At 38.4% G+C, this 25,627-nt stretch overlaps 1 protein-coding gene across 1 annotated transcript in view; it reads left to right on the forward strand.

Moving 5' to 3' along the window:
• Positions 1-25,627, forward strand: part of SLC24A3 (solute carrier family 24 member 3) — a 167,224-nt gene that overhangs the window by 105,558 nt on the left and 36,039 nt on the right. The window contains 6 exon segments of the mRNA XM_032219148.1: positions 7,656-7,730; positions 9,993-10,077; positions 12,476-12,579; positions 20,276-20,350; positions 22,881-22,906; positions 23,676-23,729. Of these exon segments, the coding sequence (XP_032075039.1) occupies positions 7,665-7,730; positions 9,993-10,077; positions 12,476-12,579; positions 20,276-20,350; positions 22,881-22,906; positions 23,676-23,729 (410 nt within the window). The 5' untranslated portion in view covers positions 7,656-7,664.

The raw sequence follows: 25,627 nt of genomic DNA on the forward strand, positions 1-25,627 counted from the left end.
TGAAAGCCCTGTGAAGCGGTATATAAGTCTAACTGCTATTGCTATTCAAAGTTCTGATGCTTGTCCTCTCAGAATGGCTGTCCTCTCTCCTATGGTCATTTGACTACATTTTTTGTGCTCAGCAAACAGGCTGCATTTATGGCTGTTTGCAATGTCCCATGCTCACTTAACCATGATTTACATTTTTGCTATAAACTTATGTTTACTTTTGGTTCCTGGAAAAAGAAGCCCCATCCCAAAACAATGAATTTGCACAACAATCATAGTGTTCACATTATGATTGCTGCCTTTACATAATGACCTTTGCAAGATGGTTGTAAAATCAGTCACAATTGTGTGGTGACCTGCTTAACAATCACACTACTTCAGATGTTAGCTTAATGGTTGTAAATTGAGGACCGTATTCAAAATATTAGAAAAAAATACATAGGTCTGAAAAAAATGAGAAAGTGGGGGCTGCAAAATTCCATTAGAAATCAGTTTTTTTAAATACTTGCCTTTTCCGGATTTGAGAAAAAATAGGGTAAGCACAATGCTTTCTAACCTGCACTTCTGTAGATTAGATATTCTAATCCCTTTAGCTGAGCCCATTTCACCATGCTTATCCTGGAATTGAAACGATAACACTATTTCCTACAGTGCTTTCCATCAGGGGCATTGTAAGAGTTATGGGTTGCTCCTCTTGTGCTAATATCTTTACAGAATGGGTGGGTTTAATGTTATGCTTCTTTTTTCAGATATGAAACATTCAATTCTCAGCATGGTAGCAAAGCAGAGTATAGTTGCAGAGAAAACATTACCACATATAACTTTATTGATGTTCCTGGGTTTGCGGTTGTTGTTGTTGGTAATTTTTTATGATCATTAACTGTAAGAAAAAAAAAGACATTCAGTATACAGGTATTTGTGTGTATTTGTACGTGGGGTGTGCATGTTAAAAAGTTAAAATTAAAAAGACAGGTATAGTTGGACGATAAACTTTTATTAATGCTAAATATTAAGTCCGTAATGAAAAGTGACTCATATTGTCTCTATGTATTGTAAAAGTGAATGTTTATATACTTTCTTTTAAATAGCAGGAACACATAGGCCTAATCAATTCCAAATCATTCAAACTCTCTCAAGGATAAAAGAAATTATTGTCTCCCAATAAGGCACTATCTTGATGTGGTTGTGGATTGTGTCCTCTGAGGGAAATGAGAGCTATGCCAGAAGTTCAACCATACCAGACAGGTTTTATCAGAGTGCCTCTCCCATAAACAATATGGTGAGATATAATTTACAGAAAGTTATACCGAATCAGTCAACTCCTAGGCCAATAAGTGCCATGCTAAATGTTAGATGTTTACCAAATGGACATCTGGTGACAACTGTACTATCTGAGCATCTAGAACAGCACAAAAATAATATAGTAAGGTTGTATTCTTTGAAACTTGTTACAAAGAAACATCTAGTACAAGTTTTAAAAGATGCCAATACTGTAATATTAAATATAAGTTTGCTGCAAGAAACAAAGCAACTAATGTATAGCATGGCTGCAGTTATAACTAGATAACTTGGATGCAAAATCACCAAACAAGAAAAGAAGTCAGTGCACCACCAAAATGGAAGATCAGATTGAACAATAAATCAGCATGCTAAGATCAAATGCAAGCAAGCTAGAACAGATGAAATAAAAGAAGCTGAAGAGCAAGAAGACCAAAGACTACCCAATCGAGAAGTATAAGAATAAGGAAGTACTAGAAATAATAAAGTAGCAAATACAGTCAAGAAGATACAAACTTAAATTACACAAGAGGAATAATCTCAAATTTCAGTTGAAACAGAAACATTTCTACCAATCAATTGAGAGACAGCAATGAATCAGTCAGTATCTGATGAAGAAGAAACAGTGAAATGCTTGGAAATACAAAGAAATACAAGAATGCAGTTTGAATAAAGGAGTTCGATAAGAATAAAAAGAATGAAATGAAGAACTTGTAATATCAGAAATGGTGGAGAAAAGGGCTAGGACGATCAAAAATATGGGTCTAGGAAATTTCAGATAGCTTATGATGAAGATCAGAAATGATACAAATTGTTTATAGTTAGCCTAGCAAGGAGGAGCTAAGCTCAATTTAAAGACGTTATCAATTTTCTACTTTTTCTTTAGGTATATTTTGAACTGTTTTTGTTAAAGATTTATACCTTGTATTGGTTCTGGGAAGTCAGAGTGGGAGAAGGTTGGGGGGGTTGGGAGGGGGGGAGGGAGCGGAGTTTACTAAGTTGGAGGAGGGGTGTTGGATTTTAACGTATTATGATTGTACATGTATACTGCTATTTTTTTCTTTTTTATGTATATTGAAATGGAATTATAAATACCATCAACACAAAAGGGAGTTTGCTCAGAAGCTGAAATACACCAAGTGAATTAGAGGAAGAGTGGGAAGCAGAGGAGAGAAGAAAGATAGGAAGAGAGGTACAGGAGAGACGGTGAGGGAGGAAGATGAGGTGTATAAGGAGGAGTGGTAAGGGGAGAGAGGAGAAGGAGAAAGGAAGGGGAAGTAGAGTAGAAAAGGATGATGGAAGGAAGAAAGGATGTAGAAAGGGGGAGGAGAGAGGGTGAAGAAAGTGTCGGATAAGATATAAATATGGTGTATGGAGAGCAGAAGAGCCAATAACTGGGGTTTTTTTTTTTTGGTAGTTGATGGCAAGATGAATTGATGTAATTACTTAACAATACAACATGATATTGACTATGTAATAGTATACATGTGATTATATGCTATGAAAATGGAAAATAAAAAATTTTTTTATGGAAAAAAGAATTGGTCAGCACTAGAGGTAGATAAACTGCATTGTTTTCGGTTGAAACATCTGCTTGGTTCATATGCACTCATTGCCAATCAGTTTCATAACAGAATGCAAGTGGTTGTAATTGAACATTGGTTAACATTTGGAAAAACCTAAATGATAATGAAACATCCAACCCAAGGGTAGCTACCAGGCAACGACAGGCCAATTACTTGCTTACCAACACATTTTCACATTGCTAAAGGGTATTTTAGATGATGCAGTCCGATAGCAACTAGCTGAAAACAAGCTCTTTCCATCTGCACAGAAATGAAACCATCCAAACAGCAGAGGAACAAAAAAAAAAATAATCAGCTCCTAACTGACAAAATTATTTTAGAAAACAGCAAGAGGAAGACAAAATTGAACGTAGCTTGGATTAATTACTTGAAAGCATTTGACTCTCTGTCACATGATTAGATAATTAAGTGCCTAGAAATAATAAGTCAGTAGGAACATCAGAAGCTTTGCGCAAAGATAAATGGCATATAGCAAAAGCAATAACAGACTTATATATTGCTTCACAGTGCTCTACAACCCTCTCTAAGCGGTTTACAGAGTCGGAATATTGCCCCCAACAATAATCCACGACCTCCAGTCCTTCCGATGCGCCCTAAAAAGTTGGCTTTTCCAGCAAGCCAGCCTGGCCTGAACAAAACAAATCAAAGTATTGATTATTGTTAATTTGAATTCTTTTAAAATAATGTGTCATTGTTAATTTTAATTTTGGTTTGGGGATATCCTATTTAATTACTTTTTAACTTTTGTAGTATGTGTTTCTTTTAATGTTGTACGCCGCCCTGAGTCCTTGGGAGAAGGGCGGCATATAAATCGAATAAACCTCAACCTCAATAATTTGGGTCCTCATTATAGCAACCTCGGATGTTGCAATAAATTTCCACAATCTTACAATGTCTTTTCCTCTCCATCAAGTTTATTATGTCTGTTAGTAATGGCACCTTAAATAGCAATAGCAATAGCAGTTAGACTTATATACCGCTTCATAGGGCTTTCAGCCCTCTCTAAGCGGTTTACAGAGTCAGCATATCGCCCCCACAGTCTGGGTCTTCATTTCACCCACCTCGGAAGGATGGAAGGCTGAGTCAACCCTGAGCCTGTAAGATTTGAACCGCCGAACTGCAGATAACAGTCAGCTGAAGTGGCCTGCAGTACTGCACCCTAACCACTGCGCCACCTCGGCTCAAACAAAGTCAAACAATGATAGTTTCCTCTCCATTCAAGGAGAACAGAGAGTGATGCGGCGTACACATTGCTTAGTGATGCAGTGTAGTGATTGCTTTTTGGATGGGGATGATAACAGCTGAGCTTTTTTCCCCCTTGCTGGCCTTTGCCTCACTTGGCAAGAAATCTGCTCAGTTATCCGAATTAGAAAACAATTACTTGTTTCTAGCTCCAGTAGACAGTAGTAATTAAGCAGGAGAAACATGTTGCAGGAAGTACTAAAGCCAGTCCAGTGGTGGGTTTCAAAAATTGTTCGAACCTACTCTGTGGGTATGGCCTCCTTTGTAGGAGTGGCTTGCTGCCCATGTGACCGTATGGGAGTGGCTTGCCGCCCATGTGACCAGATATGAAGATGCCGACGACACTTGTCAGAACCACCTTAAACTATCTCACACACAGCACTGGCATGCATAAGAATATGATGTAAACTTGTTTTTTAAAAGGCATCTTTGGTTTGCGTTAAAACAACTTCAACACACGCAATGTTCTGATGGCACCACAAACGCAGTAGTCATCCTTACCTTTCACAGAGCACTGAGTGTTATAAATATGAGCTTGATAGTGTAGAATAATCATATCCAAGGACCAGTGGTGGGTTTCAAAAATTTTTGGAACCTCTTCTGTAGGTGTGGCCTGCTTTCCGGGTTCACTGCAGGAACCTCTTCTAACCGGTTCGGTAGATTTGACGAACCAGTTCTACCAAATAGGTGCGAACTGGTAGGAACCCACCTCTGAGCCAGTCCCACTCAATTACATCATCATCTTGACCAGAAATTCTTGAAAAGAAAGCATGCTAACACCTCTCCAAATGGCTTAGCTTTTGGCACAGCATTTATGACTCTGCAATGAAAAGGTAATTAGTCTAGGGAGACATTTTTATTTAAATGTGCTTGTTTTAATGAAAACTAAAAGTAGTTCCAATTGTTTGGGGACTGAAATAAAGTAGGTTTCTATAAAATTACCTTTCTTCACTGTTACCTGTCCTATGGAAATGTGATCATTATTTGGCATCTCCAGAAAAGAAACTGGTAATACATAATTTCGCACAGGTAAGTGCACAGAGGATCTTTGCATATGACCTGACCATGTGCTGTGCATTAAAGGGAATATCTTTGCATGCGCTTTAGCATTTCCCCCCCCTCATAGAATAAGACTCTCCTGTTCCTGTGTATGAGGTATAGTGATATCCAGTGATTCTGGATTAGCCTGCATAAGATGCTTGAGTGACTTGAAGGTTCCCTTGTGCTTGTACAAAGCTCTACAAAAAGGAATGGGGCATGTGGAATTGATTTTCCACTGAGATGGGTTCAGGAGTCATTGTGCAGGGAAAAAGCTTTGTCTGTGCATCAGGATTTATTTGCATGGAACTAATAGGATTGCAGTGTTTCTCAACCTTGGCAACTTGAAGATGTCCGGACTTCAACTCCCAGAATTCCCCAGCCAGCATTTGCTGGCTGGGGAATTCTGGGAGTTGAAGTCCGGACATCTTCAAGTTGCCAAGGTTGAGAAACACTGGGACAGAGCATGTGAGTTGATATTAATTCAGCATTTAGTATAATCAGCATTTGATTTGTAATGCTTGTACTGAATCTGTCTAGGCATGGGCAAAAATGCTACTGGAAGTTGAATAGCAATATTGTTTATTTATATGGAAATCACTTGAAATCAGAATAAAAAATGTAAAAGCAACAAGGAACACATGGAAAAATATAAACATATAAACGATATGTACATATCGAACAAATACAAATGAATAGAACCATGTATCCATCACAAAAGTTTATTCAGTGATTGATGACTTCAAGTACTTTCAAATGTGTGACAATTAGCATCAAAAACACTGTACGCTATGAAAATATTGTGCAATGTTTTTCCAGATATATATGATATGAAACGGATAGTTTTTGTACTATGTATTGTGTATTATGTAATCCCTTTTATAGAGAATGCTTTTTGGCATACTTAGGTGCAATCTGCATAGTCCCTTCCTTTGGTCTTAATATAGTGCATACTTCAATAAAACACCAATGAATGTCCAGGTGTTGGATCCATCTGGGAAGGAAGAAGCAAGGATGGCAAAAGCAATGTGGTCTTTCTTCTAAGGGTAATTTTTCCAACTGCTCAGGCAGACAGCATAAATCATTTGGGATTGATTGTCAGTTGGGAACAAGGAAACCAGTTTCATATTTTGGAGCTGATAGATGGACGGAGTCTGTGCCGCCTTGCCTACCAGTGATTACTTCAAGATTACAGCAAAAGCCATAATGCAGATTTATACCACTATTTCTTAGACTGAACATGGCCTGAATTAAGGAAAAAATTAAAACATGTTTGAAAATATACAGTTGTTTTTACACACATACAGATATTCACCTACCAATTTCCTGTAGAGAACTGGGCATGGAAGGACATATCTGCTTGGGTTAATAATTCCTGGTTTTCTAGCAGGAAGAGTTGTTCTGTGCAGAGAGTCCTGTTTAGGGAGCTGAAATGTGTAATGGAGTTCTCTCAACAACTTCCCTCAATAGCTTACTGTTGTGGCCCAGCAGGAGCCGTTGGAGCTGCCACCAGACTCCAACAGCGAGGGGCCCTCTGAGTCGGCTCTGGAGGATGTGGAGGACCCTGGACAGGGTTCTGACTCCAAGCAGGGCGCAGAGAGGCTGGTTCGCCACCAGGAGGCACCTGAGCCTTGGACCAGTGGGGAGGAGACAAGGGAGAGTGAGCCGGAAGCCAGTAGTGAGTTTTTCCTGGATGCACGCCATCGAAGAGCTATTAGGCGTCAGGAACAATTACGCAATTACAGGAGGTAATTGCGCTCAGCTGGTGGTCATTAGGCTCCTCTCCAGACTATAAAAAGCTACTTGTGCACATGCCCCTCTTTGCAGAAGTCAATACAGAATCGAATGTCAGAGAACTTTGTATGAGCTTGGCAGGCTGGATTGCTGCCAAGGCTTATCTGTGTTTATTGCTGTCCAAGCTTGTCTGTGCTGGGTTGCTGCCAAGGACCTGTTTGTCTGTTAATTAAATGCCGTATTTTATCTCTGGCTTGGAATGCGCTTTGGTGTGGAACGAAGGGGGTCAGAACAGCTTACTATTGAGGGAAGTTGTTGAGAGAAGTCTATTACACATTTTAGCTCCCTGCACTGGACTGTAGAGTACAGTGTTTATATTCTTTCTGCAAGAAAACCAGGCATTATTAACCCATTATTAACTATGCCCCCATCTGCCCTTCTTTGGAGTTAGAAATTGAGTAGTTTTGGACCTTTCCCCATTCCTCAGGTGTAGGCTAAGCTGGGAAGATAGAGAAACGTCACAGAGGGCTGCAGTGGGAAACAACTTCTATATTGCTACCAAAGATTCCATATTTTTTACTCTCTGCCTTTGGTCATAATAAATTTTTTTAATCATATTATCAAGAAAACAAAGTAGACATGCCAATGTTGAGCTCAGTTAAATAGTGTCTCTCCTCTGTAGTATTAAAAATATAGATAGATGTGCTTTAACTCTTTTAATAGAATGAAATGAGGAAATATCATGATCAAAATAGCCTCTTCTCAATGGAATGCCTTTTGTTTCTTTAGGCCATCTACATGTTCTACGCTTTGGCTATTATCTGTGATGATTTCTTTGTTCCTTCGTTGGAAAAAATTTGTGAAGTAAGTATCTGCTGAAAATAGTTTTCCATGTTTATTGAAATATATGCATTATCATGTTTTGCATTTAATCATATTTCATTTCTTATTTTACATTTGCCATATCTACAGTAGAGGTTTCCTGAACATATGTATGCTTACACCATTTCCTACTCTGTACTTCTTTTATCAGTGAGAAACATAAGGAGAATAGCCTTGACTATTAGTACTTTCCAAGAAATGTTATTGATGATGCTTCACGGTCTCTGAACATGGAAGTTAAGGCTAATACACGTGGGGAAAAAAATCCATTCTGAATATGTCTAGTTCCTTGTAAATGTCCCCTAGCATATTAAACATAAAGGTTGTGCAAGCTTCAGATTCAATTCTGCAAGTTGCTTTGTAGCATCGGGAGAATGAATGCAGCACCAGCCAGTAATTCATTAAAACACCCATTTCTGTTGCCTGAAGCACATGGCTGATATGGAAAAAGACACAGCTGGTTTAATGACCAACAGATGTTACCTTGGCATTTTTGCATGTTACAAGATAACTTTTCAGCATAATTGATTCTGAAGCATTGCAGAATTCTGTGAACACACTGTATAGAAGAGGAATCCATAAACACATGAAGTGCACATTTCCCTATTCTAAGTTTTTAAAATGAAAAACACACATATTTTTTCCTAATTTCCATATTGTTTTTTAAATTGGTGTCTGTTTTTTAAATGGAAAATTACTGAAGTGGTAGAGTACATCGTATTCCAAACACAGTTATGCTATTAAATGTGTGTAATACTCTTAAGGTACCAGCAGTTCCCTATCTGTTTTTTTCCGTACTCTTTTCAAATAACTGCAGCAGGGTATTCGACTTTTTTAATTAAATAACTTAAATTATACAAGGATTGTGATTGTCTATAAGGCCTGACATTCGAAAGTGTTTATTAAAAAATATGAGCTACAGTGTTTCCAACAGTGTAATTCTGGTGCAAACAGTTGTAACTGCATGATGTGTTTGTTTGCCCTGAACTGAATAGAATTGTTTAAATTTAAAAAGTCCCCATTGGGCAAATTTTAATTTCTCTTTCATTTTTACAAATATAATTGTATCTTTCTGTATCTTTTTTTGAGGTCCAACATTTACATAATTCTAACGTATTAAACTTATTCCAAAACTACACAACCCCTTTATTTTACTCCTAATCTAATATCATCCCCACCCTCATACCACTTTTTTTAAAATATTTGCCATCAGCTTTTGATGACACAGTCAAGGGCTCCAGGAATTTTTTTTTTTTAAGAAGTGATTGGCAGGATCCATGACTCTAGGTTGTTGATTATTGCTTAAAAAATACAGTCTCATCCAGAATGCATATGCAGGATCATTGTTTAAGGACTATTGCACATTTATAAAATAAATATAATAGTGGGCATGTCTGCAAACCTTCTCATTACAAAGCTTTTGGCATTTGTTTCATTCAAACCTTAAAAATAGCAATAGCAGTTAAACTTATATACCGCTTCATAGGGCTTTCAGCCCTCTCTAAGCGGTTTACAGAGTCAGCATATTGCCCCCAACAATCCAGGTCCTCATTTTACCCACCTCGGAAGGATGGAAGTCTGAGTCAACCCTGAGCTGGTGAGATTTGAACAGCCGAACTGCAGAACTGCAGTCAGCTGAAGTAGCCTGCAGTGCTGCATTTAACCACTGCGCCACCTTGGCTCAAGAGAACTCTAAAACATGCAAATTGAAGTTGGTAGGAACTGCTATTCAGCAGGGCAGAGCAAAAATAGAATATTTAGGAAACAAATAAGTGATAACCAAATCAAGCACCCCACTTCTCAATCAGTACCAGTACACAAAGCCTAGGGGAAAAAAATGTGTACTCAGTCATCAATCTAGATCTGTAAAATTGATGTTAATGAAAAAGTGCATGAAAAAGTGCTTGTGAAGGTTAGAACTCCAATTCTGGAGTTCTAACCTTCACAAGCCATGAACGCATCCTTACTCAGGCGCGTATTAGATGTCTTTTGCTTCTCATCTAATATTTGATCGATATGACAGTTGCTTAGATTAGTGGTTCCCAAACTCCCAAAGAGAATTCTGGGAGTTGAAGTCCACAAGTCTTAAAGTTGCCAAGTTTGGGAACCACTGGCTTAGATGTTTTAACTACAATTTAAATGTGTTTTTAGTTTTTGTTCTCTCCTTTATTGTGCCTTGAGAAACATTAAACAAGGTTTTAAAGTCATATCAGTCAATCATTGATTTTTCCCCTCCTTCCGCAGCGCTTGCACCTCAGTGAAGATGTGGCAGGGGCAACATTCATGGCAGCTGGCAGTTCTGCTCCAGAGCTGTTTACATCTGTGATAGGTAACAAAACGACTAACTTCTAACCACTAACATTTTTGAAACTAAGAATTACTATTTACGGCTGTGTCCCTGCTTTGCTAAAGTGTGTGTGTCTCTGAAACTAGCTAATGCTGATGGAAGAGAAAACCTTTGTGGCAGAAAAAGTGACAGTTTGATTGTCCTATATGACGAAGTGGGATCTTGTATGATGCCAACAGCGTTCGAACTCTGAAAAATCTATGTATGGTTATTAGCAGAAGTCTGTTAACTAGGAACACATGCCTTGCATTCATTACATTCCTGGTATTTCTGAGTGGGATGCTGAGAAGCACCTATGCCACAAATGCAAGAGAGGTGAACAGGGCTGACTTAGAATGCTGCTTTATTTTATTGGAAGTAAATGAACTGCATTGAAATGTACCCAAATGTACCCAAACATGAAGCCGACCTGTGGGTCGGAAGTATAAAAAAGTACAAGGAACCTATTATCACATATGGTGGACCTGCCCGGAAACACAAAAATATTGGACAAAAATTTGGAAATGGGTGCAAGAAATTACAGGAGAACAGATAAAATACAAACCCGAAATCTTTCTACTGGGAATAATCAAAGGGAAATATACAAAGAAAATTAAGTACATATTAACACATCTGCTAACTACAGCTAGAATAGCATTTGCCCAATGCTGGAAACAAAATAATACCCCCTCGGATGAATTAGTGATTAAAAAAACTTTGGATTGTGCAGAGATGGACAAATTAACACTGAAATTAAAAGATAAAGAAGAGTCAGAAATTTGGAACAATTGGTACAAATGGCTGCAAAACAAGAATAAAATTAATTAAGCCAAAAAACAATATATATATAAATATATATAGAACTATGTATAAAGGTGTGTAAATATAGAAGCGAAATATTATGTACATGTACAGGTAACATAACAATGTTGATGTAATGATTGTAAGGTGTTGTAGAAGGGAAAAAATAATTTTAAAAAATCTGTTAAAAAAAAATGGCAGTTGAATGAGAACAGCATAAGTATTTTTAATAGGAGTCATCTGAATATGTAACAGATGGCAAGGCCAGATTGTTTGGTTGTTACTAAGCAAGAATATAGAGAAAATATGATACTGTCCATCACCAGCAGATTTCTGAAAGAGGGAACTCAGCATCTGATTTGAGGAAGGATGGATCAGCTCTTCTAGTCTTTCTCACAGTAGATTTCACTGCAGCATCTTCTGTATGGTCAAAAGAGAGAGAAGCCAGAGCAGCAGGCAGGGCTGTTAGACGCCTTTATGGAATGTTTGCAGAGGATTCCTTGCCAGATCTCCCGCCAGGCAGGGAGCAGCGCACTTTGGTGGGGGTCGTTGCTGTAGTGAAATATGCAGTTAGAACAACCTGTCCAGCATTCTTAGGTCTATACCAAAACTTCCCGCTCATGTCAATCAAAAGTGCAGTTTAAAAAAAACGTGAGACTTTACACCTCCAATGTTGTATCATGCTTTATATGGAGAAAACAGAATACTTTTCATTTACGCATCTCAGCAATCATATATGCAGCTTTTCCCAAATATATTTCCAGTACCACCCAAATCTGAGAAATCCTTTATGTATTATTATATTCGAGACAAAAATGTGATACAAATAGTCTTTCCGTTTCAGGACAGTTCAAAGTTACAGCAGCCTAGGGAAAAAGTGATATATGGTCTATCCTCAAAGTTACGACCATCATACCAACCCCCCCCCCCAAAGTAATCACAATTTGGGTACTCGCATTTATGAACAGTTGCAGCTTCCTGTAGTCATGAAATTGCAATTTGTGACCTTCATAGCCAGTTTTCAACAAGCAATATCAATTGGCGAAGTGGATTGGCTTAACAGTTGCCCGATTCACTTAACAACTGCTGTAAAAATTTGTTGTAAAATCAGGTCCAATCATGTGCTGACTCACTTTACAATTGCAACAACTTATTGACAGAAATTCCAGTCCTAATTGTAGTCATAAATTGAGGACTACCTGTAGACTGGATATAAGGAAAGTCACATTTTAAGAGCTTATTTGCAAGAATGGCTGGGAGCAGGTCTTATTCCCCCTAATTTTGCCTCATCTATCTGGTTTAAAAATGCACATGGAAGTTTATTTCACTATCTTACTTCGAGACATATGTTGGTTAGGGCTCTGTGCATTTTGAATAGATGTTGAAAAATCTTTGGATAAATGTTATTGTAATTCACTTTATTTTATCATGCAGAAACCACATCTGGCTGCATTTGTAATTCTGCATATGTTATCTGCTTTAATCAAAGTTTAAAGATTATGCAATTTTTTTCTACAGTTCTACTCTGAATAGTTCTAATTCATGATCAGAAATCATGTCTGCCTTTTGATAACACATTGAAATTATCCCCCATCCCCAGGTGTGTTTATCACAAAAGGAGATGTAGGTGTTGGAACCATTGTTGGCTCTGCAGTATTCAACATCCTGTGCATAATTGGAGTTTGTGGCCTATTTGCAGGACAGGTAAGGTAATTCATGAAATTCAAAAACATTTCTAAAACTTCTTTTAACCTGTACAGAATGAGAACGTGTACAAATATCACTTGTCCCTGATCTCTCTGTTGCCAGAACCACTATCGAACCTTACTTTAGGAAGTGCAAAACGCTTCATATACAGTATAGGTATTATTTATAGAAATATCGTATTTTTCGGAGTATAAGACGCACCAGAGTATAAGACGCACCAAGATTTTGAAGAGGCAAATTTTAAAAAAAGTTTTTGTACTCTGCAGACCTCCCAAAAACAGCCAATTTGTCAACAAAATGAGCCCATTTTTTGTCAAAAAAAAGGGCATGCATAGCCTTTAAAAGGCTTGCAGAGTGCTCCTGGGGGCTGGGGAAGGCAAAAAATGAGCAAAAATGTCCCATTTTTTGTGAAAAATGGGCCCATTTTTGTCAAAAAAAAAGTATGCATAGCCTTTAGGAGGCTTATAGAGTGCTCCTGGGGGCTGGGGGGGAAATGAGCAAAAAATGCCCTGTTTTTTCGCTCATTTCTTTCCTCCCCAGCCCCCAGGAGCACTCTGAAAGCCTCCTAAAGGCTATGCATGGCCATTTTTGCAAAGGGGGTGGGGTTTCAGGAGGCCAAAAATGCTGTATTCAGTGTGTAAGATACACCCAGATTTTCACCCTCTTTTCTGAGGGAAAAAGGTGCATCTTATACTCCGAAAAATATGGTAGATTCCTGAGTTTCAGGAATTGTTTAGTTTAAGAATTTGATTTTCACAATTATTTGAAAGTGAAACTTAAAATGTCACACATGCCTGGAACGATGCTATTCACTATTGCTAAAGGCATTTTTGAAGGTAGCAAACCACTTCCACTTTACTGCCATTAAAACTATGTGAATATATCCATATAGTTATCAGAAGGACATTATCTGTAAGAGGACGGGTAACCTTTTGTTCATCCACAAATTTGTTTATCTTTGGATCAATATATGTTAATGTAAGTCAGCAACTTTTTTCTTTATCCATTGCTGAAATAATTAGTTGAGAGAATATGGAGAGAATTTCCATAAAATTGATTTTGGGATAATGAAAATGCTACAAGATTTAGCCTAAAACAAAAACCTTACTGAATTCCATTCAATGTCTTTTCAAGTAGCAAGGAATGCAGGAATTCCTATAGGAATGCAATAGCAGGTTTCTTTTAGGTACAATAAGAGATCACTAGAATTTTTTTTTAATGAATCAATGCAATACAAACTTTTAAAGTATCACCTAAAGAAATGCCAGAACCCTGGACTTTTTTGCAAGATGACTCTTTCTTGAAGTCAGCTACATAAAGAATCGTGCTAGAAGAAATCTGAATGGCCCAACTTCTGTAAGATGCTAAAGACCTTGGTTTTCTCTCAGGCATTTGGGAAGGGTTTTAAGTAAACTCCAGCTTTTTTGACTATGGATTTGTCAGATGGGAGAATCTATTTGAACTTCTGATATATGGTATATTGACCCTTGCTTTAATTCTTCTTCTTTTTTAACTTATTTGAGATTGTCACTATTTGGGAACTTTAATGCACTGTCGGCCACTCAGAATGGCTGTAACAAGATGAGTAGATAGATAGATAGATAGATAGATAGATAGATAGATAGATAGATAGATAGACAGACAGACAGACAGACAAACAAACAAATAAATAAATAAATAAATAAATAAATATACAAATATATCTTCAAGATCTCTGTCTTACAATCCAAAATAGTTGTGGCTCTTCGCCATAGTGAAGTATTTGAATACCAAACTATTTAGCACATTAGGGATAATTTTCAGTTTCTTGAATTGTAGTTGGAAGCTAATTCTGACTCCAGAAGGTAAAATTCTGACAATCATATTTTCAATTGACTTTTGAAACTAGAACCATATATAATGCATTATAGTAATTTGGTCAGGAGATTAGTGAAGCATGAAGCATTATGCCATATTTAGTGGCTATTACAGAACTATCTGTCTAGTTAATGATTAATACAGGGAAGAGAATTAAATTCAGGAGAAAAGGTATTAATACTCAATTTTTCTATTTGTATAGCTGTTCCATTCATCCTAACAAAATGTGGCACCTGAATATTTGTTCAGACTAGATGAGTAACCCCTGAAAATCCACAAGGATTTCTTTTTTTAAAAAAATATTCAATTCTAGATGAAGTTGACCTAGAATGTTATTCTGTTATGATACATTATAGGCCCAAGGGAATTCTTATACAATAAAATCACATGCTAAATCCTAGGGCCTAGACAGACAAAATCTGTTGTTTCCTCATTTACATGAACCCCACTGAAATGGAAGGCTTTTCTCACCTCCTGGAAAGCAAAGGGAGGAAAGAAATTTAGGAATTTATCCTAGATGTATTTGGTAGAAGTCTCCTTGTAATATTCAAAATTTTCAAAAAAGAAAAAAAGCTAGTCCATGTAGCAAAGGTTGATGGGTTAGTTCTCCTAATAGCACCAACTCCTGTAAATACATATATATAAGTATTATCGAACAACACAGGTAGTATTTTAAAAGATAAAAAGGATTTGCAGCCTAAATGAAGCATGGGGATAGATAGGTGTGTGTTTTTTTCAGTTAAATTCTAAAACGTAGGAAACTGAGGTCTACTATAAGGGAATTTCCCAGTGGAATTTTCTTTACATCTTTTCACATTAAGTTCTCCCCGTTTGCTGCTGATTAAGCTAAACTTTGTTGGAGAGAGAGTTGCTTGTTTGTGTGTTCATGAAGAGAGTAGCAGAATTACATAACCAGGATAATAAAGGAAACTATTATAAATGGCATTAGATGGTAATGTAAATGGCATTGAAAGTAAAATAATCCCAATCAGACCATTCAAGAAATATAATTTATGAAACACACTGCCTTTTGCATCATCACAGCAATTACACAAGAGTGATTTTGCAATAATCATGTACCAATTTGATCCCTGACTTAAGATAAAGCACTTTTTAAACAACTCCTATCTTTTAGCATCTTCTATTTGGCTCTGGAAGTAATGGCAGTCACTTGAGTCCTATAAACAAATACTTGGGAATGAATAATCCATCTGAAGCTTTCCATATGTTTATTTTAGCAACTGGAAACCTCATTTCGTATTTTCACATCCCAAAAGCCTTTGTATCACATGATCACTGTCACCATCTTTACTTTTTGTTCTACTCTGTGGGCATCCCTGAATCAGGGGTGAAATTCAGCAGGTTCTGACAGGTTCTGGAGAACCAGTAGCAGAAATTTTGAGTAGTTCGGCGAACTGGCAAATACCAACTCTGGCTGGTCCCAGAGTGGGGTGGGAATTAAGATTTTGCAATATCCTTCCCCTGTCGCACCCACCAAGCCACACCCACAGAACCAGTAGTAAAAAAAATTGAATTTCACCACGCCCTGAACCTTTGGAGTATACGGGCAACCTATATCTTTTTAAAGGTGAAACAAGGTAATTAAGATCTGTTCATGCCCAGCTGACAGATAATCAACACAGAGAAGGTACAAGGCTAAAGGGGAAGAGAATTCTGCAGTGCTCCTGCTGTCAGCTGGACTATTTCTGAACAAAGATTGAATGCATATGCCTTTGTTCAAAAATAGCCTGCTGAGAGATAGAAGGTAAGGAGGGGCTTTTGGGATGAAATGGAAAGAGGTAATAGGTAACAAGCAGACTGTTATTGGCTGCAAAGGAATGGCGGTGTTAAAGTGGCAGAACAAAAGTGGCCAGTAAAAATTGGACAGATACCATCTCACAGCATCCCCTGAACAGATCAGCAATCCTATTATTAGGAAAGCGTGCCATATCATACTCAAAAATACTGTCTTGGAACCAGAGTAATTAAAGACCATGTGAGTTGCCTCAGTTATGAGCTAGGCATGAAAGGATGACATAGTATGAGGATATATTTGTGTTGTGCCAGGATTAAGGAAGAGCCCTCACATTATTCCCCATAGCAATTAATCTGTTATATCCATAAAGTATTGTTAGCACCAAAGAGCACTAACTCTTGCAAAGCACTAAGCCATCCCAGGTCTTGCAAATGAAGTACTAATTTTATGTAAAATAAATGTAATATTTAGCAACATAGAAATAGACAATGAAGGATCCACAACTACAGCAGGTTTGCCCAACAGAATCTCCTCCCTGATTTTAATCTGAAGATTATGGGTCTTATAAACTTTATCAAACTAAACTGTCATATAAGAAAGAAATCCTATAGATGGCTAGATGCATAGTTGGGTGACTAGTAGTTAGTTATGATATATCCTGGATGGTGGAGTAGGGGTTCTGCCCAATTTATTGGTGCCAAATATTCTTTGAGCAGCAATAATTCAAATGCTGCTTCTCTTTTCCAGTTCTGCATTTTACCGTCTACAAGTACCGTAATTCAAATGGATTCAGTCTTTGATCTCTTTTATCATGCTTGTTTACGTGAACTTGCTGCCCTGTAAAATGATTTTGGGTGTAATTGTTTTGATACAAAATACTCTCTGAAAAACTTTGCAGCATATGATGTACTAAATGAACTAGATGTTATAAATAATGCAGGGTTATTTTAAATAATATGTAATATAGTCTTGATTCATGCCACTAAATAAACTTAAAAGAATATATCGTTGTATGGAATCGGAATTCTACAGCCAGTGTGAAATATATTACCACCAAACTGACTTGAAACATCCTAGTATTGCAGCCCACAGAGTGATTTTTGAATTTGATGACAATAACTCAAGCCTCACCTTAATGCAGTGGCAAAATGAGACAGCAATGGGGCAATAAGAGACCTGTGTTGATATAATGAATCAAATCCCTTCAGAATGCAAATCAGCGATATTCATATTTTGGAAAGCTTGTTTTTATGACATATTGAAATATTTATTAGCATAACAAGGAGTGAATTGGAAACACATTTATATATATATATATATATATATATATATATATATATATATATGATTTTTACAACCCCCGGTATGCCCAAATATGGGAGGAAGATCACTACTTCCATTCTCTGTCCTTTGGCTCGTCACAAGAGACCATCCAGGCAGAAACCCAATTTTTTTTTTTTACTGTTGCCTTTTTGTTACATTTGTTGTATTTGTGCTGATAAATAAATAAAGGGAGACTAGTATAGATCTATTTCAAGCTATTAGTTCTCATCAGCTAGCCATACCCTTACTGGGATTTGAACATGGGCTATATTACATACTAGGCAGACATCTTAGCCATTAGGCCACAGGCTCTTATCCGTTATCAGCGAAGCCAGGGTGAAAGGTATCTATTAGATTTTTACAACCCCCGGTATGCCCAAATATGGGAGGAAGATCACTACTTCCATTCTCTGTCCTTTGGCTCGTCACAAGAGACCATCCAGACAGAAACCCAATTTTTTTTTTATTGCGCTTGGGTGAATCTATATCACTCAGCATTCAAAAATGGAATTTTGCCAGATGCCATCTGATTTTGTCATCTCAATGCTTAAACATATATAGCTTAGTTTCTTAGAAGAAAAGGTGTTCCTCTTTTCTTGCACTGAAGAAGCAAACGAAGAGGCTTCTACTAGGGTCAATTTTCAGTTTTCACTAAAACCAAGATGCCAGCACCAATAATAAATCTGTCACTAATGATCATAAATTATGCTGGCATAATTATTCCCCCCCTTCCCCCATAAATGTTCATATATGTTCATAAGTGATCTCTTGGTCCACATCCAAGGTCAGATTCAGAAATAGTTCGACACATACTTGGTATGGGATAGTCTGCCCTGACTTGTTTCCACTTCTGGAACATGGTTTCAAAAAAAAAAAAAAAGAATTCTCTTCTTGCTGTGAGGATTCTCAGAAAAAACCCATCCCTTTCAGAGGCGTGTGCTTCCCTTCTGAAAGCTGAGCCATTGTTCAAGCCCCCAAACTAAAGAAACCAGCCCCCCAATGAATAACTGTGGTGGGTCTATTCCAAGCCTGAAGAAAGGTGGAACAGACCGACCCATTTGCACAGGGAAGGAGGAGGTAACTCTGCCAGTGCCTCATCTTGTTCCTCTCCTGCCCCCTTTTTTACACAACAGTCATTCTGGTATCTCCCAAGCCAAACTGACAATCTAGCTTCAGTCAGCAAGACCTGTCATAGACACCTCATTCTGCAGGTTTACCTTTGTCTGAATGCAAAAGAGCCCTGCAAATACAATGTACTAAGATCTGCTTCTCCCCCGTCTCTCTAGCTGACTGCTTGGCTGCCTTGTCAGTGCCCCAGAGCCCATTTGCCTATTAGCTTGCTACCCATCCCAAAGGCTCACTCATTGTCTAATTAAAAGGATTACTTTAAATTTCAGATAGAGTTATCATTTAAGGAAACCTGCAGGGACGTGCAGGCAGGGGAGGCAGAGCCTCACCACTGTCATCATGAAAAGGAAAATAAAATCTAAAAGGAAAAAGGCTGAGCTAGTTGCTGCCAAAGTCACAGTGGATGACTCTGCTTAGTGCTTAACTGTTTTAAAAAGCCTGTAAAAAAAAGTGCCCTCTACAGGAGGAGGCAGGAGAACGAGGTGCCTCATCTAGTCTGAGAAGAAAAAGAATGAAGGAAAACTTTTTCGCAAAGGAGAAAAACAAATGCTGTCGCTTTAAATCGGAACTGAGCATGCCTGGCTATGGAATTCTGGGAGTTGAAGTCCGCAAGTCTAAAAAAATTTGAAACCCCTGTGTCAGTGCCTCACCAGCCATAAACCTCACTGCACGTCACTGGAAACCAGTATCCCTTCCATCAATATTTCATACAACCAATGTCAATCCCTGCCATGCTTGTGTGTTACTGTTTACTGTTTATTTCATTTTATTTCATTTGTATGCCGCCCTTTTCCCCCGAGGGGGACTCAGGGCGGCTCACAGCTCAAAACAAGGGAAGGGGGGATACAAACAATTTGACAACAACATAAAACAATGTTGCGCATTTAAAAGCGCAACAATCATACCATTCGAGATAGGGGCACGGTTCTTTAGCCCCAGGCCTGTCAGAACAGCCAGGTTTTAAGGGCTTTGCGGAAGGCCTGGAGGGTGGTGAGGGTGCGAATCTCCACGGGGAGTTCGTTCCAGAGGGTCGGAGCAGCCACAGAGAAGGCTCTCCTCCGGGTAGTCGCCAGTCAACACTGGCCAACGGATGGAATTCGGAGGAGGCCTAGTCTGTGGGATCTAATCGGTCTGGTGGAGGTAATTGGCAGCAGGCGGTCTCTCAAGTGTGTGTGAGAGAAAGAGGGTGAGTGCGTGCGTGCGTGCGTGTGTGTGTGTGTGTGTGTGTGTGTGTGTGTTGCAGAGCCATCATTTGCAGTGGAGCAATGCTCTGGAATCAAACATTGGAGTGCACAGCATTGGAGAAGGTTTTGAATCAAGATAGAGCAGGGCAGAACCTGCTTCAGAAAAGTAAAAATCTGGCTTAAATTGCCTTGATTTACTTTAAACTCAAGGTATCAAATCAGAACAGAGACCTAATCTCTCATCATGTGGGACTAGGTACTTTTCTTTGAAGTAACCTTGGGTTTCAAAACTGCAACATTTTCAGATTTCTCATAGTGAATAATTGTATAAGGGAAACAGCTACCAAAATTTCCAAATTATTCTAAAACCCCTTTCTTGCTATTTGTTTTTGATGCAAAGTTTGTGCTCATCAATTCATTTGCTTTTTTGCTTTTTTTTTCTCAGATAGTTGTACTGTCTTCTTGGAGTCTCTTGAGAGATTCAGTGTATTATACCTGCTCGGTTGCTGCACTTATTTTGGTAAGTACTGAGTGATTTTTCTCCTAAAGAAAGGTTTTGGTTGTGTATGTGTGCATGTCATACTGACCTAGCCAATCAAATTTGGGTTTGCATTTGTGTATATGCCCAGTTTGCATAGCTAGTTTATGATTAGATATATTGTACAAATCCACAACTGAATAAGCCATGGCTAATTTGACCTTGGATAAGAATGTGATGTGAACTCAGTGTCTTGTCTGCCCTTAACAAACAAAGGAATGTTGGTCTTCCTATTTTGTAAGGTTTTAGTAATGAGAGATGTTTTAACCAGTATATATTGATCGTTTTGCTCTTCTGGACATTCCATTTAATTGAATACAAGTCACACTCCTTAACAATTTCAGACATTATCCTTTAGTGACAGTTTAGATTTTGTCCATTGTGATCTGAAAAAGCTTGTTTCAAAACTTTAGAACAGTGTTTCTCAACCTTGGCAACTTGAAGATGTCTGGATTTCAACTCCCAGAATTCCCCAGCCAGCATTCGCTGGCTGGGGAATTCTGGGACTTGAAGTCCAGACATCTTCAAGTTGCCAAGGTTGAGAAACACTGCTTTAGAATGTGAGGCTTCAGCTTTAGATAGCCACAGCTGTATTGAACACACCAAAGTTTAGTATTTAAAGCAAATGCTATATACATTCTGAAGTCTCGAAACATATGTTGTCTTTCAGAAAATATGTTTTAATAACTGAAAGGTGGCATAAAATTCATTTTGTGAACTGCCAAGATGTTATTTTGTGCTGTTTACAAAAGGGATAGTTGTTATCCCTTCCTTCCCATCTTTAGATGTTTATTTCCAGTTATATTTTATTTATTTATCCTATTTATGCCAGCTTCAATTTCCAGTCTTTCAGCAGTTTACAGTAATTACAAGAAAAACAAGCATTTAAATAAAATGTTTTTTTTAATAAATAAAATGTTAAATAAAATATCATTTATTTAAATAAAAGTGCATGCTCAGTGAACCGGTTGTTAAACCAGTAGGATCTCACCCCTGCTGTGCTGTCCCAACAGTATATAGCTAATGTAGGAATTAAGAGCTGTCTCCTTTAAGAAACTATCTTATGGGAAATGTCATCCCATAACATATGACCACATCTGTGCCCCCTGATTGGGCAGTGGGGTACTCTGCCCGGGAAATTGATTTATTACTGGGCACTCACTGAATCGCCATCGGCACTACCAGAAGTAGCTTTGCACCAGCAGCATGGGTTAGAGGAATTAATGTCTTTTTACACTACGTGATGGGACAGATCATGGAATCTTAACACTGAACTGTAAGTTTTGCTATTAAGGATGCCTGATAATAAACGCGATCTGAAAGATATTCCTAAGCGTGGAGTTAACTGACTGCCCGAGCAGAATCTCATTGCCCGGGGCAGAACACCTGCATCTAACTGTAAAAGAAGTAGAAAGCTACAAGTGTAACTGTGCAAATACCACTTCTAAATATCCATTCCAGTTACTTTAATTCGCTAGCATCATTGTAGGCACACCTGAAAGAAAAAGGACACAAGTTAAGTGGAAGCACAGAATGTCAGTGCACCCTGGTGGTCATATAGAGGAAAGCTTCTTTCTGGTGGACCTTGCAGAAGAGGAATAGAGCTATATGTTGATTGCAGAAGGAACTGCTAAAATCAGGGACTGCGATTTCAATATGGAGATGGAAGGCTTAAATCTTAGAAAGTTTTCCCACATTCAGAATTGATATGTGTGTATAAAGTGACATCAATGGAAAGGTGGATATATGATGTACTATTCAAATGAATGCACTTACATGAAAATAGTGGCGCTATTCAGAAAGATGCCATATGACTAGTTATTTGTCCACTGAGCCAAGGTGGCGCAGTGGTTAGAGTGCAGCACTGCAGGCTACTTCAGCTGACTGCAGTTCGGCTGTTCAAATCTCACCGGCTCAAGGTTGACTCAGCCTTCCATCCTTCTGAGATGGGTAAAATGAGGACCCGGATTGTTGGGGGCAATATGCTGACTCTGTAAACCGCTTAGAGAGAGCTGAAAGCCCTATGAAGCGGTATATAAGTCTAGCTGCTATTGCTATTGCTAACTGAGTTCTTTACATGAAGTTCACAGTGCAAAGTGAGAGTCTCGTGTGTTGCACATACAACTACTTAACGGAACTTTATATCCCACTTATTTGCCTCTCTATATGATTTAATATGTGCATTTTATTTAAAATTAGATAAATTGCTGTTGGATAATTAAATTGGAAACTCAAACTCTGAAATGGCATTTATAAATATAACTGTGATTTATTTAAACTCTGCCTTTTTGCTCTAATTCACATGTTAATTTAAAACAAAAATTACACGTAATGTATGTAGTTCTACATTACAGATGCTTATGGAGTCTGGGAGAATGAAATGTGTAGAATAATTTGGGTTACAGAGCCAGCATAAAATACTGAGATATGAGATTCTTTTTTTAAAAGCAAGAGATATTTTATTAGCAGTTCCTCACAGTAATATGTATTTTTTCCCATTTTCCCCCCTCAGTTTATTTATGATGAAAAAGTTGTTTGGTAAGTAGTACGGTTGTCATTTGCCAATTTAAAAAAGTAGAAAAACCAGTGTTCTGCTAAACTGCTCAGGGACCAATTTCTATCCTTCAGGACAATTAAATAATAGAATGATTTGTCGAAATCTTTTTTTAAAAAATTAAAAGAGAAAACCTTTTTTCCCAGGACTTTTGGATCAGCCCTCAGGAGCAAAGTAATTCTCCCAACCAACCTTAAATGTAATGCCAAATTCACATATATAAAGGGAAGCTTGGTAATAAGGAATTGCACTGCAGGTTTTAGTGAATGATTATGGTGAGCTGTGTCATGTCCATTATATATTGCTAGCTCTTTTGTCAGATGATGCTTCCATTCCAAATCATTGGATTTGGGACACACATAGACTAAGACTTATAGTTTGGCCCAACATTTTAGGGATTTATTCTTCGCACAGTCACATCTCAAGAGAATGAGTGCCATCTCAAGGTCAGAGGTTGAAAAGAATCAGCATGCTGTTTTCAATTGTCCATTTTGCCAGTCACTCTGCTATGCCTTCTCCCTGTCCATCCAGCTTCATTTTTGATACCCCAGATTTCTCCTTTCACTATCATGTGCCATCTCACTCTCCATAAGCAATATTATTATTAGAGGGTATCTTGCCCTCTATGCTGCACACTTGTCATCATTCACCCTTCCTTGTGTCATTGGCCTGAATTTCAGAAGAGAAGACAATCATAGTCATGGAACTGTGCTGTTTATTTTTTTTCCTTTTTTCCTCCTTGGCTGATCATAGGTGGGAATCCTTAATCCTAGTGCTGATGTATTTCATCTACATTCTTATCATGAAGTAAGTACAATGTGTCCCAGCCCGCTTGAAAGCTTCTCCTCAATAGAGTGCAATTTTTGTACACTTTGGCAGTTATATCTTCCCATTTTTATTAGGAGAGACATCTTGGTTCCCCCACCATCATCCCCTTGGCTTCTCCACTTTCTATCATTGCTCATCCTACTGTCATATTAGCAAAATATGGGGGCTACCCTTGAAAAGCGTTCGGAGACTGCAATTAGTCCAGAATGCGGCCGCACGAGCGATAGTGGGTGCACCGAGGTACACCCAGGTTACACCTGTCCTCCGCGAGCTGCACTGACTACCAATTGGTCTCCGGACGCAATTCAAGGTGTTGGTTATTACCTTTAAGGCCCTACATGGCTTAGGGCTAGCGTACCTTCGAGACCGCCTACTGCCACATACCTCCTATCGGCCAGTAAGATCCCACAGATTGGGCCTCCTTCAGATGCCGTCAGCCACACAGTGTCGGCTGGCGGGCCCCCAGAGGGGAGCCTTCTCTGTGGCTGCTCCGACCCTTTGGAATCAGCTACCCCCAGAGATCCAGACCATACCCACTCTCATGGCCTTCAAGAAAGCTGTAAAAACCTGGCTGTTCCGGCAGGCCTGGGGCTGTTGACCTCACTGTTGAGGTCCAGCCCCGATTAGAATGAATGTATGTGGTGCTGCGATTTTAAACCGTTAAACCGTTTTTTTTCCTCTTTGTTGTAAGCCGCCCAGAGTCCTTCGGGATTGGGCGGCATATAAATTTTATAAATTAAATTAAATTAAATTAAATATGAGGGGAAAAAACCTGGTCACCTGCAAGATTTAATATTCTCTGTGTCTCTTTGTTTCAACCGTGTGGTCATCTGACTTTCTGGAATCCAGATGTGGCAAATCCAGCCATATTGCAGCCTGTCTCATAACTAGCCCACAGCTGGCGGGGGGGAAAGTGGTTACACAGAATATTTCATAGAATAGACAAACAGAAGATTATTGAAGGAGACAAAAGAGCTCGGTACACAAATATAGCTGGACTGTATAGAAATATGGGAAACGAATAAATACATCAAGTAAAGCAAAGGCCAAGATTTCTGCAAGCCGAACTCTGCTGTTGATGACTACTTAGATGTGTCCGTGAAGTTACCTTGGCAACAATACAGAAATCATTTGCTTTTGTCTCCTCTACAGCCAAGTCTAATTTATAGCCCTGCATTTATTGGTAGTTCCTGTCCAAGTATTAAGCAGGTCTGACTTGGCTTAACTGTTTTGAGATCAGTGAATGTTAATTAATACAAGTCATAGAAACTTGTTCCTATAGGTTTCATCATATGTATTATTTTTACTTTACAAAAAATATCCGTGCTCATTTAATATAAACTATACATTTATAAACAGGATTTACCTATCCAAGAGTTGAATTCTGACTCTCAACATAATCACAAAGCATGCCAAAACTAGGAGAGGAGAGTGTCACAGTTCTGCATAATCAGGCTCTTATTAGCAAAAGTGAATAAAATGTGAACAAAGCAGTAACTTCTGATCCAGGTTAAATTTTTATTCAATTGGCAGGACAAGCAAAATTATGAGGAACATCACCATGGGACATCCTCATATCACAAAACAAGCTCTTAAAATGAAGGACAGGTTATAGGGCCAGCTGGAGCCGAACTGATTCCTTACATCATGTAACCAGGCAAAAACATCAAATACTGGGCCTCATGAAGGTGGCCCAATAAGAAGCATTCTTTAGCAGTAAAGTAAAAGGTTGCAGGATTGCAAATGAAAGTTGTCTGGGCCTTCCCAGACAATAATTCAAAAGTAGCTGCTCTGCTGCTTCCCCCACCGCGTTCAGCCAGGAATCTGAAATGAGACCAGGGGTCGTATAGCATCTAACAGTGCTTAAAATAATTCCT

Source organism: Thamnophis elegans, chromosome 6 (genome assembly GCF_009769535.1).
Source record: "Thamnophis elegans isolate rThaEle1 chromosome 6, rThaEle1.pri, whole genome shotgun sequence".
Classification (NCBI taxonomy): Eukaryota; Metazoa; Chordata; class Lepidosauria; order Squamata; family Colubridae; genus Thamnophis; species Thamnophis elegans.